General features: G+C 35.9%; 1 protein-coding gene across 7 annotated transcripts in view; it reads right to left on the bottom strand.

The window, feature by feature from the left end:
- myom1b (myomesin 1b) overlaps positions 1 to 13,601 on the bottom strand; it is a 65,503-nt gene that overhangs the window by 42,908 nt on the left and 8,994 nt on the right. For 6 of the 7 annotated variants that reach the window (XM_067399979.1, XM_067399983.1, XM_067399981.1 and 3 more), the window contains 7 exons: positions 10,487 to 10,621; positions 8,566 to 8,740; positions 4,691 to 4,848; positions 1,191 to 1,283; positions 1,020 to 1,108; positions 597 to 641; positions 415 to 438 (listed from right to left, as the gene is read on the bottom strand). In XM_067399979.1, the coding sequence (XP_067256080.1) occupies positions 415 to 438; positions 597 to 641; positions 1,020 to 1,108; positions 1,191 to 1,283; positions 4,691 to 4,848; positions 8,566 to 8,740; positions 10,487 to 10,621 (719 nt within the window). The remainder of the gene's footprint in view (positions 1 to 414; positions 439 to 596; positions 642 to 1,019; positions 1,109 to 1,190; positions 1,284 to 4,690; positions 4,849 to 8,565; positions 8,741 to 10,486; positions 10,622 to 13,601) is intronic. The other variant, XM_067399982.1, reaches the window with a different exon arrangement.

The raw sequence follows: 13,601 nt of genomic DNA, 5'->3' as shown, positions 1-13,601 counted from the left end.
TCAGCAGACGTGGTTTTTCATTGCACTATTATGTCACACTATGGCTTGGTTTCAATAAAAGCTGTTTTTTGACTAACAAGAAAGATTTTGTGTTCTGAAACTTACAAGATATTTTTATAGTACAATGACCTCTTATAGGTCAAAAGATCAGGGAAAATTTGATTTTCTCAATTCATGACCCTTTAAGATTTGGATCAATTCATTTTCCAAACAGGTTGCTAATTCCAGCACGTTGTGTCTAACTCGTCCAAAGCAATCTGTTTTCAATTCAATCGGTAAACATGTTCATCAAATAAACAAAGATGAAAAAGTAAAACAATGAGAAGGGACGATCATGCACTTAAGATGATCAGGGAAACCAGACGAAACTAAAACATCACAAAAAAATTACAGAAAAACCTTCACCAAGGTTACCTTCAAAGCCGAACTTTCTGCTTTCTGCACCCAGCAAATTGGAGACAAAATAGCCATTAGCCAGCTAGCATTAAAAACTTTAGTCTCATGCTCACAGCTTTACACACTTAAGCAAAGCACATTTGATTAACTGTGAAAGAAGAGAAATCAGCTTATATAAGATATTATTCTGAAATACTTACGGAGTCTGGGAGACGGCAGAGACTCATCAAATTCTCCTTTGAATCCTAAACATCATATCACAAAGAATTTTTTCAGTTTTATCATATAACTGGGAATGATCCATTTGAAATATTTAGCAAACTGCCTTGACACCAAACACATTTTATAATTTGGAATGTGCTATGCTAGCTGTTAATTTGAAATTAAATAGAGAAGATCAACAGGTTTCAGGGCTACTGCTTAGTTAGTTGGAACAACTTAATTGTTAAACTTAAAGATTTGTGTTTATGCAACAAATTATTAAGTTCCTCTAACTTAATGTAGCTTGAACATATTTTCATCATAACCATAACTCCACAACATCCAGGTAACCACTGGATGTAGTTGCAATCACTGTTTGGTGTTCTCTAGGACGGTATTAGGATGATTTATTGCAGACCTACTTTTGACGACAACAGAAGCAAAAGCAGAGTTCTCGCCCTTGCTGTTCATGGCTGACACTCGATATTGTGCAGTGTCATCAAAATCACACCTGGAATTAGAGACAGATGTGTTACATACACAACCATTGCATATCACTTTGACTGCACACTTTGAAGTCCATGTGTGATCACCTGTTAATCTCCAGGGAGTGGACATTATAGCTGCTCTCCAATTTGTACTTCCCTGGCTTGGACATAGGATCAATACTAACATTGTTCTTGTACCTAAGGGAGGAGAAGGAAAGATTGAAATACAGCAGGATAATGTAGCGCATCAGAGCTTTTTGACTGGAAACTGGAGCCTGAAGGCCAAGCTCACTTTCACTGATCTGTTCATATGAAAAAAATAAATAAATAAATAAATAAATAAAATGCAATTAACCATACTATTATGCATAGCTGGAATAGAATGGAATGGAATACTTTTCATATTTTGTTGACAAAGGCAGTTTATCACTCTATGAAATTTTTCAGATGCCAATGTGGCATGTCCCATTCCTTCAAAGTAAAAGAAAATGGGCCAGATTTACTAACAGCATTTATCTGCAATGCCAAAAGAAGATGTTATCTCAACATACCGGCTGTGTCCGAAAGCTTAAAAATGCTGCCTTTGGAGGCTGAATTCAAAGGTAGGAAAGCATCGAGGCTCGCCTGAATCCAATGTTAGCTTCACTTTCTGTCTCCTGAGATACCTTCATTCTCAATACCGGCAGGAAATGAGGAGGTGCTGAGGTGCCCTTGAGCAAAGCACCTATTCCCCAATTGCTCCCCAGATGTGTGTTCACTACTTCACTACTGTGTGTTCACTACTCGCTGTGTGTGTGTGTGTGTGTGTGTGTGTGTGTGTGTGTGTGTGTGTGTGTGTGTGTGTGTGTGTGTGTGTGTGTGTGTGCTTTTGTTTATATTACATTGTGGGGACCAAATGTCCCCATGATGTAATATAAACCTGAGTTCACCTACATCGTGGGGACCAGCCAGCGGTCCCCACAATGTAAATGGGTTTATAAATCATATAGAATGAGTTTTTGTGAAAAAGTAAAAGTTTGCACAGTTTCCTGTGAGGGTTAGGTTTAGGGGTAGGGGCAGGGTAGGGGGATAGAATGTACAGTTTGTTCAGTGTAAAATGCATTGAAGTCTATGGAAAGTCCCCACAATTCACAAAAACAAACATGTGTGTGTGTGTGTGTGTGTGTACTTACTTGCATGGGTTAAATGCAGAGGACAAATTCAGAGTATGGGTTACCATACTTGGACACACTTCACTTTACTTCTAGCAAGAAATTTCTACTGTAGTATTAAATATACGCTTAGTTATCACAAAAAATCTCTCTATTTTACTGTAGATAATTAAACCGTTATACTGCCTTAGAAGTCAGAAATCAGCTTTGTGAGGTACCTTCATGTACAAAGGCTGCTTGCAAAGCCATTGCCTGATACGGCAGCGAGTCAACAAGTTTTCAAGTTTTCGTACACAGTCAATGTTTGCTAAGCCACGTTATTTGTAATTTGCTGCATCTGTGTTGTTAGTTGATCACCCGCACATGATTATCATCAACTCTGCTTGTTTGCGACCATATGCTAATTTCTTCTGCTCTTGGTAGATTGCGTTGATCATTATGGAAATGATCTGGCTGCATCTGTGTTCTTTAATTTTCACATTGTCAGTAGATCACACAGAACTTTCCACTCCCATCAGAAGTTTTATGGGATTGCGGTCTCATACTTATTTGCCATGTTTGGTAAATCTGCCCCGATGTGTTAATGATTTTGCAAATTTTTCTGCCTGTATGCAGTTAATGGCAATATTAAGAAATTTTGTTTACTTTTGTATGAGAAACAATTTTGCAATGTAAATGTAAAAGAAGAAGAAGAAATACCACAGCCACTGGCCTAAGTGACATTGATAAAAAGTAAAGACATTTAAGAGGTAGATCATGTTATATTTTTGTTTGTTTGTTTGTTTTTTGAAATAATGTGCACAACAGGGCTGTGTATTAAGAAAGTAAATAGGGTCAGTTTTAATTTCACGTTGACTTTAAAGTCAAAAAGGAGCAGTAAATTAAGTACAAACAAAGTCCTTTTAAGACAAGTCATTTCACTTTGTGGCCATCTTTGAAACACCACTTGGGCATGCAAGTACAGCTCTTCTCTCTTTGAATGGGGAAACATCAAATTCTCCAAAGCTGTTTGCCAAGCTTTTGATTAAATTTCATATTTAAAATAACCAAAAATGAAATCTGACAACAACAGTCTCATAAATTTTGTTTCTAAATGCTCGAATCATGACAAAAAATGCCATTTTTCAGGCTGAATCAAGCTAATGTGCATGCGCAGTCTCAAGTGTGTGTCTCTATAGGAAGTACGCATCTGACTGTTTCTACAGGAACCGGAGCTTCTAACGCCCGCTTGGCCGTTCTAACGAATGACTGGCTCTTATTTTGAAGGCGGGACTTATTCCACTATATTGCGCATGGCACTTTTTCCCATTAAAAACATGAGATTAGTTGGTTTTGTGTCAAAATCTGGCAACCATAAAGATACGCAATTAAAAAACACCCACATAAAACATTAAACTTTTTTTAACTATATGCTAAATGCCTTAACATATGGGTTACCTTATGAAACGATGTATTATAAAATTCCTTATAAATAAATATATAATTAATAAATAAAATTCCTTGTCTGTTGGATTATTACTGTCATCAATTTAACAGTAATATAAGGATTACTGTAATTATTTTCCCACTCTATTGTTTTTTTTTTTTCAAAGAGTAGCATAAATTGACAGCAACTGTCCTGTAAATAGTTTCTACAGTAAGACAAAGCTGGAAATACAGCAATAATACTGCAAAAGTTATAAAAATTGACAGCAACTTACTGTAAACTGTTTCTACAGTAAGCTTTCTCTGATAATACAGCAATAATACTGTGAAAACAACAGATACCGTTTACAGTGTACAAGTGTGTCTTGTGTTATTCTATAGTCTTTGGTACAAATAGACACAAAAAAACGATGTACTAAAAAAAGGAAAAGTTTTTCCTTGCGTTTTTTTACGTGCAGTCGACAACATTATCAAAACAATCTCATAGATTCTGTGAGAATGATTAAAAATGCTGTATTATGCCTGCCAGGCAAGTAGATGGCAATGCCACTTTGTAAAGAATATAGACGCCTATAGACTGAACATGTAATACACATGCACATGACAACCCAAATTCACATTTTTGTAGCTTACATGGAAACAATAATGGTATCGTTTTCAAAAGTTTGCATTTTCAGGCCACCAAAACACAGTTGTCGTGTAAATGAACGGCCAAAATGCATCCTGTTGAAAGTTTCCTGTTTTAGTTGGAAACTGTGTCGCGTAAATGGCCCCTGAATCTAAAACCATAAAAACAATTTGTTACTTGAAAAAAAAAAAAAAAACACTAACTGAAATAAAAACAATGACAAATACACATACTATACTAACTAAAATTTAAATGAAAACAGAAAAAATAAAAGTATCTCAATTATACTTAAATAACGCTGTCACATATTATTTTCGACATAATGCACATATGTGCACACATGTGTCTGTAAGCATGTGTGTTTGTGTAATGTGCATGCTTGTTTGTGCACACTAACTCACCACACGACACGTGGTTCAGGCCATCCTGAGATGGTACAGTGCAGCCTCACACACTGTTTCTCCCAAACAGTGTGCGAACGTGGCTTGGTCACAAACTCGGGCGTGTGCATCAGGCTGTCCTCGTTCAGACGCTTATGGTACTCTTCGTTTTCATGGATCTGAGGACATGCAGCCATTCATATATTGTTTAGAAAATGGTAACATTCTTTGATCATAAATGCATCATGAGGATGCTGAAAAACAACAAACAAAATGTAATGCATTTATGACCAAACACATTATATTTCAAGATGCAAACTGCCTAAAGGAATGTTCTGCGTTCAAGTTAAGCTGAGAAGATTTCGTTTAATTCCCTTGATTTGTTAAAACTAACAAAAAAAATTGTATACAGTAATTCACTGATGGAAATCTAAAAGGCAAGGCATTGCAATGGAATAAACATTAAAATACACTGTTTGGAAAATAACCACGAGAATTAAACATCATTCATTACGTGTGATTAATCGTTACTAAACTTGTGTGTGCAAAGTTTTTGCACTTCTTTTTCAAGTTTACCAGAAAAGAATTGTTTACAAAAAGAAAGTCCACCAAGAGGAAGTACATTAGTAATGAATAGTAAACAGAAATTCATCTGCATATAAAGTAGTACCACTACTAAAAAGAAAACTTCAAGGTTGACATTTATGTCCTTAAACCCTCTAGAATGCCTTTTCCCAAAGTGCATTACAGTAAATGTGACTTTTCTCTTTTTTTTTTTTTTTTTTTTTTACAAACTGAGGGATGAGTTACAGTTATTGTCAGTGGTAACCTTTTCCTTGCCACAAATTCTGTCAGAACAAAGAGCTTTTAATCTTTCTAATGAGGCATCTTTCATTCATAACAGATTCACAAAATATTTAGGCCTGCACAAAATGTATTGAGCATATATAATTTGTTCATCAAGAAGACTCAGACTGTTTAACAGAACGGGCATTGGCATCAAATGCCTCCTTGCAGTCAATGGTTCTATTTGTCCAGTCATGTCAGTGAAATCATAATCTCCTTGAGGCTTCCCTCAGCCATCAGCACATCACTTGTCGACAACAGTTGTTTCATAGTCACTTTAACACACACCACAGATTAACGCACACCACCACACATCCACATAAAACATTACAACCCTTGAAATCTGGCACCACGGTGGCATGATTTCTTGGCACCAGGATCAGAACTAAATAAAGTTTGTGTCTTGATACTTTCTTGATCTTTTTCCTATCTAAAAATAGTATACAGGAGTTTAATAGTGTTCCTCAAAGCCTACATTTAAAGCTAACCCTGATGCATATCTCCTGTTGCGCAATTGCTTTAAAAAAATAAAATTTCCACCTTTTTGTTGAGTGTGTAATTTTAACTTCATCTTTAGTAACATGGGCAAAATCAGTTTGCAAATGTAAGAGTTTGTTGTTGAACACATTTAAAAACATAAAATGTTGCAGCGTCACTAAAAATTAGGGGTGTAACGATACACAAAGCTGACGGATCGGTTTGTATACCTCGGTTTTGAAGTTCGGTACAGTTCGTTCCAGCAGGGGGAGAAAACTACGCAAAATTGCTTTTTTTTTTTTTTATTATTAAACAGTAGTTTACTGAACAAAAAGTGTCTCTGTCTTTAAATGAATTCAATTATAATTTAACATTTCTTAAGGATAAAAAAATATCTCTGTTAATGCTTTAAACTAGATATGAAGCACTAAACTTCCACTTTACTATAATATTAAATGTTCAGAGCCCAAACTATTAGCATAAATTTAGTTGCTATTTCTTTTTAGACATAATAAACACTCAAATAACAAATTGTATGCAAACTGTATGCAGTTTTTGCATTATCTAATTATAAAATTATGTTTTTACTCTAATTCGTTGTTGAAATATAATCATTTACACAGTGTCTGTCATTTTCATGACAGATTTTTTTTTTTAAATATACATTAAATAATCAAGGCATAACAAGTTAAGTAAAATATAATTAATATGTAGGCCTAGCATATATTTAGTTAATTTCTCTGGCAAACTAACAAGCTGTGGACTTGCCTGAGGTAAATGCAATGTGACAGTGTTTACAAGCTGTTTTATTGACGTCTTTCCTCCGTTGAAACACTGATTGAGGGATTACACGAGATATTGTACGTTTTCGTAAGTTTTTAATATATCTTTCAACATACCTTCAGATGTTCATGTATGTTTATTCTGTAACTAGTATTGAAGAGGAAGAGATGATCGCGTTCACTCGATGAGGCGCCTGTACAGTGATCTGTCACGCCACATCAAAGAGAGTAAAAATGGAATTTGAAAGATGGCACTTTGTTTCTTATGGAAAGTTACAAAATCCGGAGCTTATTGTGATTATTGGTGGTTAGGATACAATGCTGTATTCGTCATGTAGATCCAATGGGCCAGGGCTAGGCGGCGCAGCAGGGGGTGGGTTTTTCGGTTCAGTTCGAATATTGTTACACCCCAACTAAACCTAATGATAAAGTAAATTTTTATGTTTTCTGAATAAAATGATTGGTGCTTGCTTGACATTTGCTATGCAGTGCCTAGGGTTGCTGCTTACTGGCAGTAAAAAGAGCCCACCTCACAGTCTATGCTATTCTGGTTGCTATATAACATTTTCAGTCTGTCAGTATTAGATGTTTTTTAATGTTTTGTCATTTGTTAGATGTACAATTTGAGTTAACATTACAAGTCCATGGCACAAACTGTGCAGAATGAGTTACAGACTAATGTTTACATGGGTTAGGGGATTGTTCAAATAGTGATGTTTGCTTACCCTTGTGAAAAAGAAGTGTGCTTAATTGTATTGAATAAGCACTTGTAGTGTATTTTAAAAGTATATTTAAAAGAATGGTCCTTGCAGATAATATATTACTGAAATGAAGGCAATTTAAGTGTACTTAAAGAGAGTATACTTTCGGTTTCTTAACATGCTTAAGTACACTTTTAAATCACTGTATTTTAATAATGTTTTGTAGTGCTTTAAAAAAGTTCACTTATTTTGATGTGTTGACTAACAAAGAAAGCATGTAAAGTATTTGATTAGAATTTTAACTGAAGTGTTATTCAATATTATATTTAAAGTTAATATATTATTTTAAATGTAACAAATTGCAACTTTAGATTTAACTAATAGATTTTCATGCAATTTACATGCACATTAAATTTGCACTTAAATATATTCTTTAAAGTACGGAAGAGGATTAGGGCCAAGCAAAAAAAAAAAAAAAAAGATTAAAGTTGTTAAATTTCGAGAAAAAAGACGTTAAATTTCGAGAAAAAAGTCGAGATAAAATGTTGAGAATAAACTTGTTAAATTACGAGAAAAAACTTGTTAAATTTCGAGAAAAAAGTTGAGATAAAATGTTGAGAATAAAGTCATTAAATTATGAGAAAAAAGTCGTTAAATTACGAGAACAAATTCGTTAAACAACTTTTTTCTCATAATTTAACGAGTTTATTCTCAACATTTTATTTCGATTTTTTTCTTGAAATTCAACGAGTTTTTTCTCAAGATGGTTTTATTTTTTGATTATTGCTTGGCCCTAATCCTCTTCCGTATTAAAGCATATTACTCCTGTATTAAGTAAAAAAAAAAAAAGTTTTAAAAGTATGCTAAAGTGTACTTCTTTTTCACAAGGGAACTAAGCAAGGGAGCTGTCAGATCTGTGGTGCAGCTCAGTTCAACAATTTGTAGTAACTTTAAGTGAGAAGTGTTAGGCCTACTTGACAATAATCATTCATTTAGTATGGTTATCAAGAGAATTTATTTTTTAAAATTTCTAATCAAAATGGTAATCATGAGTTATGTGTTTAGGAACAGGACTAGGATCTCCACTGACCCTCTTGCTAAGTGAGATGCGCTCGGCAGACTCCCTCATGACGGTTCTGCGGGACTTGTGTTCGATGCGTTCCGACTCCACGCCGCTAGTGAAGAGGTCACGCCGTGCCAGATAGCCAGCACTCTCTTTAGCACGTGCTTCCTCAGTGTCTGATAGGCCACTTTCAAACTCACGACTGAAGGGTAAATCACGTAGCATCACATTCACACACCTCTTGAATTAAACAAAGCAATACAGCACAATACAACACATATTCTGTCACATATATACATAAAAGTTTTTGAACAAAACAATTGAATGCCACGTCACATCTGTGTTCTTTAGGAGAATTTCCAATATCTTCCAATATACACTCGTAAAGGTTCTCGATGGTTCTTTGAAACAACTTTTCTTGCCAAGAACCATTTTGTCTTAAGTTTGCTGAATGGTTCTCTGCTCAAAAAGGTTTTCCCTTGTGAAAAACATGTGCTCTTAATTTTACTGAATGTGCACTTGTAGTGATTCAAACCTTAAAAATCTTTTTTATACATTTTTAATAATACATTTTTATTTAATTGCTATTAAAATGCAATTAAATGTACGAAAAAGATAATGATAAACAATACCTATATTTGCGCCCACACCAATGAACGATGACAGTCTGTTTATTCTAAGCTCACGCGCTGCGGTTTCAAAGTGTGTACAACTTGTTTTTTGCTGTTCTTGTTGCATTTACACGGCTTTAACCAGCAGGTGTCGTCAGCATGCTGTGTTTCGAGTGAATAGCTAGTGTAATCGATCTAATCTAACAGTGAATTTAGCTGACAAAGTCAATATAGTTGAATAAAAACAATGCCAATCTTTTTCACTGCAACTTCAATGGAAGCAAGACAACATGTTGTCGAAACTAACGTCGGAGGTAATTTTATGTTACACTGTTTGCTAGCCTGGCATAATGATCTTACCATTTATATGGAGGGTATGACAGATTGTTTTCCATTCTTGAAAAGGGTGTTTGACTTGTCAAACAGTGGTGGCTTTATCTGGACCTCGGCGATTAACTTCTCCGCAATGCCGTCTGCCATTTTAAATGTGCGAGCCCTTAAATTAAAATTAATTCTGATTGGCTGTCAGTGTTTTATCGCTCAACAGCTAGAAAAAAAAAGTTTTGAAAGTGATTCCAACTATATCGTTTCTCTATACCGGTTATTATAGCTGTGTAGACAGTGCATTCATTTATATTTAGAACGATTTTTAGAACTATATCGTTATCGTTATCTTTAGTTATTGTTCTTGGTGTGAATGGGCCTTTAAAGTAGATTATTTCCGCAATTCACAAGTTCGTTTCCTCATAAAATCTTTAAGCTAATAAGGTTAAGCGTATTTGGCTTGCTGTCTGCTGTGGAGGGGCTCGAGGAAGCAGGATTGGATATACCCCCCAGGGAATACTAGTGCCTGGAAGAGGAGTACGATAGATGAGATGCCTAAATTATGTGGTGGAGTTGGGGAGGTGGAGGGATATCGAAAACAACTGATGCCAGAGCAGGGTGAGTAGCTGCTTATATGCTCTGGATGTAATTGAAAGATTAGGGTTCCCTCCTCTTGAGATTATGTTTGAGTTTCACTAATTGAAAGATTAGATGGGTTCACTCCTACCGAAATTATGTTGTGAACTTCACTAAGTAACTACTACTAAAAAGTATGCTAAAGTGTACTTCTTTTTCACAAGGGATAAACATTTCTTCAATGCGATCTGACTGTAAAATCCTACGTGGAGCCTTTTTGTGAGTGTTGGTAAATAGGACTTGTTTGAAGGCATGTGCATATTATTGCAGTGCCTGCTATTAACCACAATGGATGCTAACAACAGAAAACATGGAGTACAGAACAGCTGCATCATGTGTTTGTTCTAACACTAATAAAACCCAAATTGTTTCTTTACCTGCCCCTGAAGATGGGCACCACATAACCGATGATCTGGTTCTCCTTGTCCATGGCAAGATAGGTTGGCTTGGCCCTCTTGGGCAGAGGGCTAATCCCCCCCTCTTCTAGAGACGTGTATGTGGCAGCTCTAATGCTACAGTAATGTAGAAATGGCAACATACACATATATCGTGAGTATCCAGCACTTCTTTCACACACTATTATTATTTTTGGAAGGGGTGTGGTGTCAAGAAAGACTGTTAAGCTGAAAAAAGGTTTAAGATTGAAGAATGTTAAGGAAGTGAGTGGGAAGGAGGTTAATCGCCTCAGTGGTCCTACAACAGGACCTGAAATGCATTAAAGCACCATAAATAAATAACTTGATCAACCGTGTAAAGAATATAAAGTAGCAGAACCCCCTAACACTCACTCTTAAGTCTATGCACTTTCACATTTACTGTCTTTCAATGGTGGAATGCTTTTCAGTGGTCCAATCTCCACTAAATATCTGAAGAATATACTTTTCTACTCTCTACTGAAAGATTCAACATGAAACAACATTTGCAACCCATTTTACTTACATAATGTGAAATATTCTAGGATATAGTTACAGGAAATGAAAAAAAAAATGTTAAGAAATGCTACTTGCAGATCATGTAATATTAGTCAAATAAAAGGCCACTTAAAGAGAGTAGGCTACGCTTTCACGACTACGTTTCTTAACACTCTTATTCACGGTTTCACAGAAAAGGCCTAAACCTAGTCACAGAATAAAATGCATGTTTGAGCTGTCTTAAAGCAGAACTAAGTAACTTTTTTTACTTTCATAAATAGTTTTCTAAGTCCTTACGATGATTAATTGACTTGTAGTGGTGTGTTTGAGGCGTGCACTAACCCCCTCTGGCACGTCTACACCAGAATACAGCACTTGCAAGTTGAGCTGCATCGACCCGACACAATCTCGCCTCATGTTCACGTTCACGCGAGAGTGACAAAATGCTTTACGGTAATTCAAAAACAATGGGTGTGTCTCAATCAGTTCCCTGGCTCCCGAGCTCGTGAATCAGTATATCGTGTACAGGAATTCGGGCACTGGTAAGGACAGTAAAAGATGCTGGTTCACTACACATTGGGACACTTATGACGTCCGGCGACGTGACAACGTCCTCATTGTACAACATCACTACTGGTATTTATGAACAACAAAGGAGCTGATATTTTCTGACATTACTTGTAATGTTATTTAAAGTACATTATGATTAATTATTTGCTTGTTACATATACGTGCAACATTTCAGCCGTGAATAAATTATAAATGTTAGCTAGATTATGTTAATTACCTGTCTAGCGATGTATGTTTATGCTGAAATATAATAAAATAACGGTTTGTATTTTTAAAAACATCTATCGCGTATCGTTATGTGTAGTGAGTTGGCTCACGTGATTCAAGTTTCGCGCTTCAGAACTTCCGTTAAGGGAGCATAGTGAGCATCGATGCTCCCTGGTTTTCACGGTGCATTGTGGGACTGTTCAGGGAGCCAACTGCTGCATCCCAATTCGCCTACTTATACTACCTCCTAAAAGTATGTACTCTTTTTGTAAAGAAAAAGTACATACTTTTGAGTGTGTAGTAGAAGAGTATGCAAGTTTTGGGACATACTACCTCGTCATAACTGCGTCTTTAACGGACGTTCTGTTGCTTAGTTACTCAACCTGTAACTGTTTAAACTACCGTGTCAATCATCATGTCACAGTTAAAATCCTCCACATTTAAATTAAATTTATTTTCCTACCGTCTCGGAGAGAAATGTAGTCGCACGTTGATCTGCCAGTCATGGGTCTTTCATGCAGAGAACTCTCCTCATCTTTGCATAATGATGCATTTAAAAGTTAATGACCAAACACATCGTTATAAAAGTTCACAATGCTGTTGCAGATGAAATATAATGTGGATAACATTTAATATATATCTTTTTGTCAGGTTAGACACTGCTTATTAATCATTCAAGCCACTTTATCTTAACCGTCGTACCTCGCACGTCTGACATGTTTGTAGTTTTTAAACACTTTTTATTCGTATTTGTAGTTCTAATCGAATCCTCGTCCACAGCGCAATGTGTTATGGGCAATATTAGCCGTTAGAAGTGTGCACGGATCTGCACTTCGAATTCTAACCGGAAAAAGTACACCATCCGGGTATCTTTGGAATACTCATTTCAACATACTACGATTTGGGACATACTAATTCTTTTTTCGAATACTATTTAGGATGCATAGTATGCGAATTGGGACGCAGCAAACGTTTCAGTGCCCTGGAAGGATTCTCCGATTGAGACAGCCCCGGACAGCCCTTAAAATGGCCGACTCCCTGGTCAGTGCCATGTCTGACTACTGAACTAGGGAGCTGATTGAGACACAGGGAATGTATATATTATGACTTTATAAGACAATTTCGAAAATTACCCACCTCCATCGAGATTTCTTGTACTGTATTTGCAAAACTACTGCGCTGGTGAGCGTTGTAGTCGTTGTAGTCCAGAGCTGCGCTTGGAGTATTTACGACAGTGTGATTCACTGAAGGAACCTGTAGGGGGAGCTTCGCAAATCTTAATGAGTTCCGCTTTAATTTTATTGAAAGAACACTTGTAGTGAATTTTTTTTTTTTTTTTAAATGCTACTTGCAGATCATATAATATTAGTCAAATAAAAGGCCACTTAAAGAGAATACACTTTCACGACTACTTTTCTTAACACTCTTATTCACGGTTTCACAGACAAGGCCTAAGTCTAGTCCCAGAATAAAATGCATGTTTGAGCATAATTTAAAGCAGAACTAAGCAAGATTCGCAAAGCTCCCCCTACAGTTTCCTTCAGTGAATGACACTGTCATAAATACTCCAAGCGCAGCTCTGGACTACAACTATGGAAGGCCGTTTCAGCATAAAAACGTTCCAGCGTTACTCGTCGTAATTATATTTTTACTAGTAACAATTAAATTAAAGAGCTCTATAATTTAATTTGTACTAGTAACAATTACAATTACAGAGCTCTATAATTCAATTTTTACTAGTAACAATTATAATTGTAGAGCTCTCTAATTGAATTGTTACTAGTAACAATTACAATTATAGAGC

This window comes from Chanodichthys erythropterus, chromosome 11 (assembly GCF_024489055.1).
Source record: "Chanodichthys erythropterus isolate Z2021 chromosome 11, ASM2448905v1, whole genome shotgun sequence".
Lineage (NCBI taxonomy): Eukaryota > Metazoa > Chordata > Actinopteri > Cypriniformes > Xenocyprididae > Chanodichthys > Chanodichthys erythropterus.
Note: the sequence above shows the minus strand (reverse complement) of the source record. Positions and strands in the feature narration are given on the sequence as shown.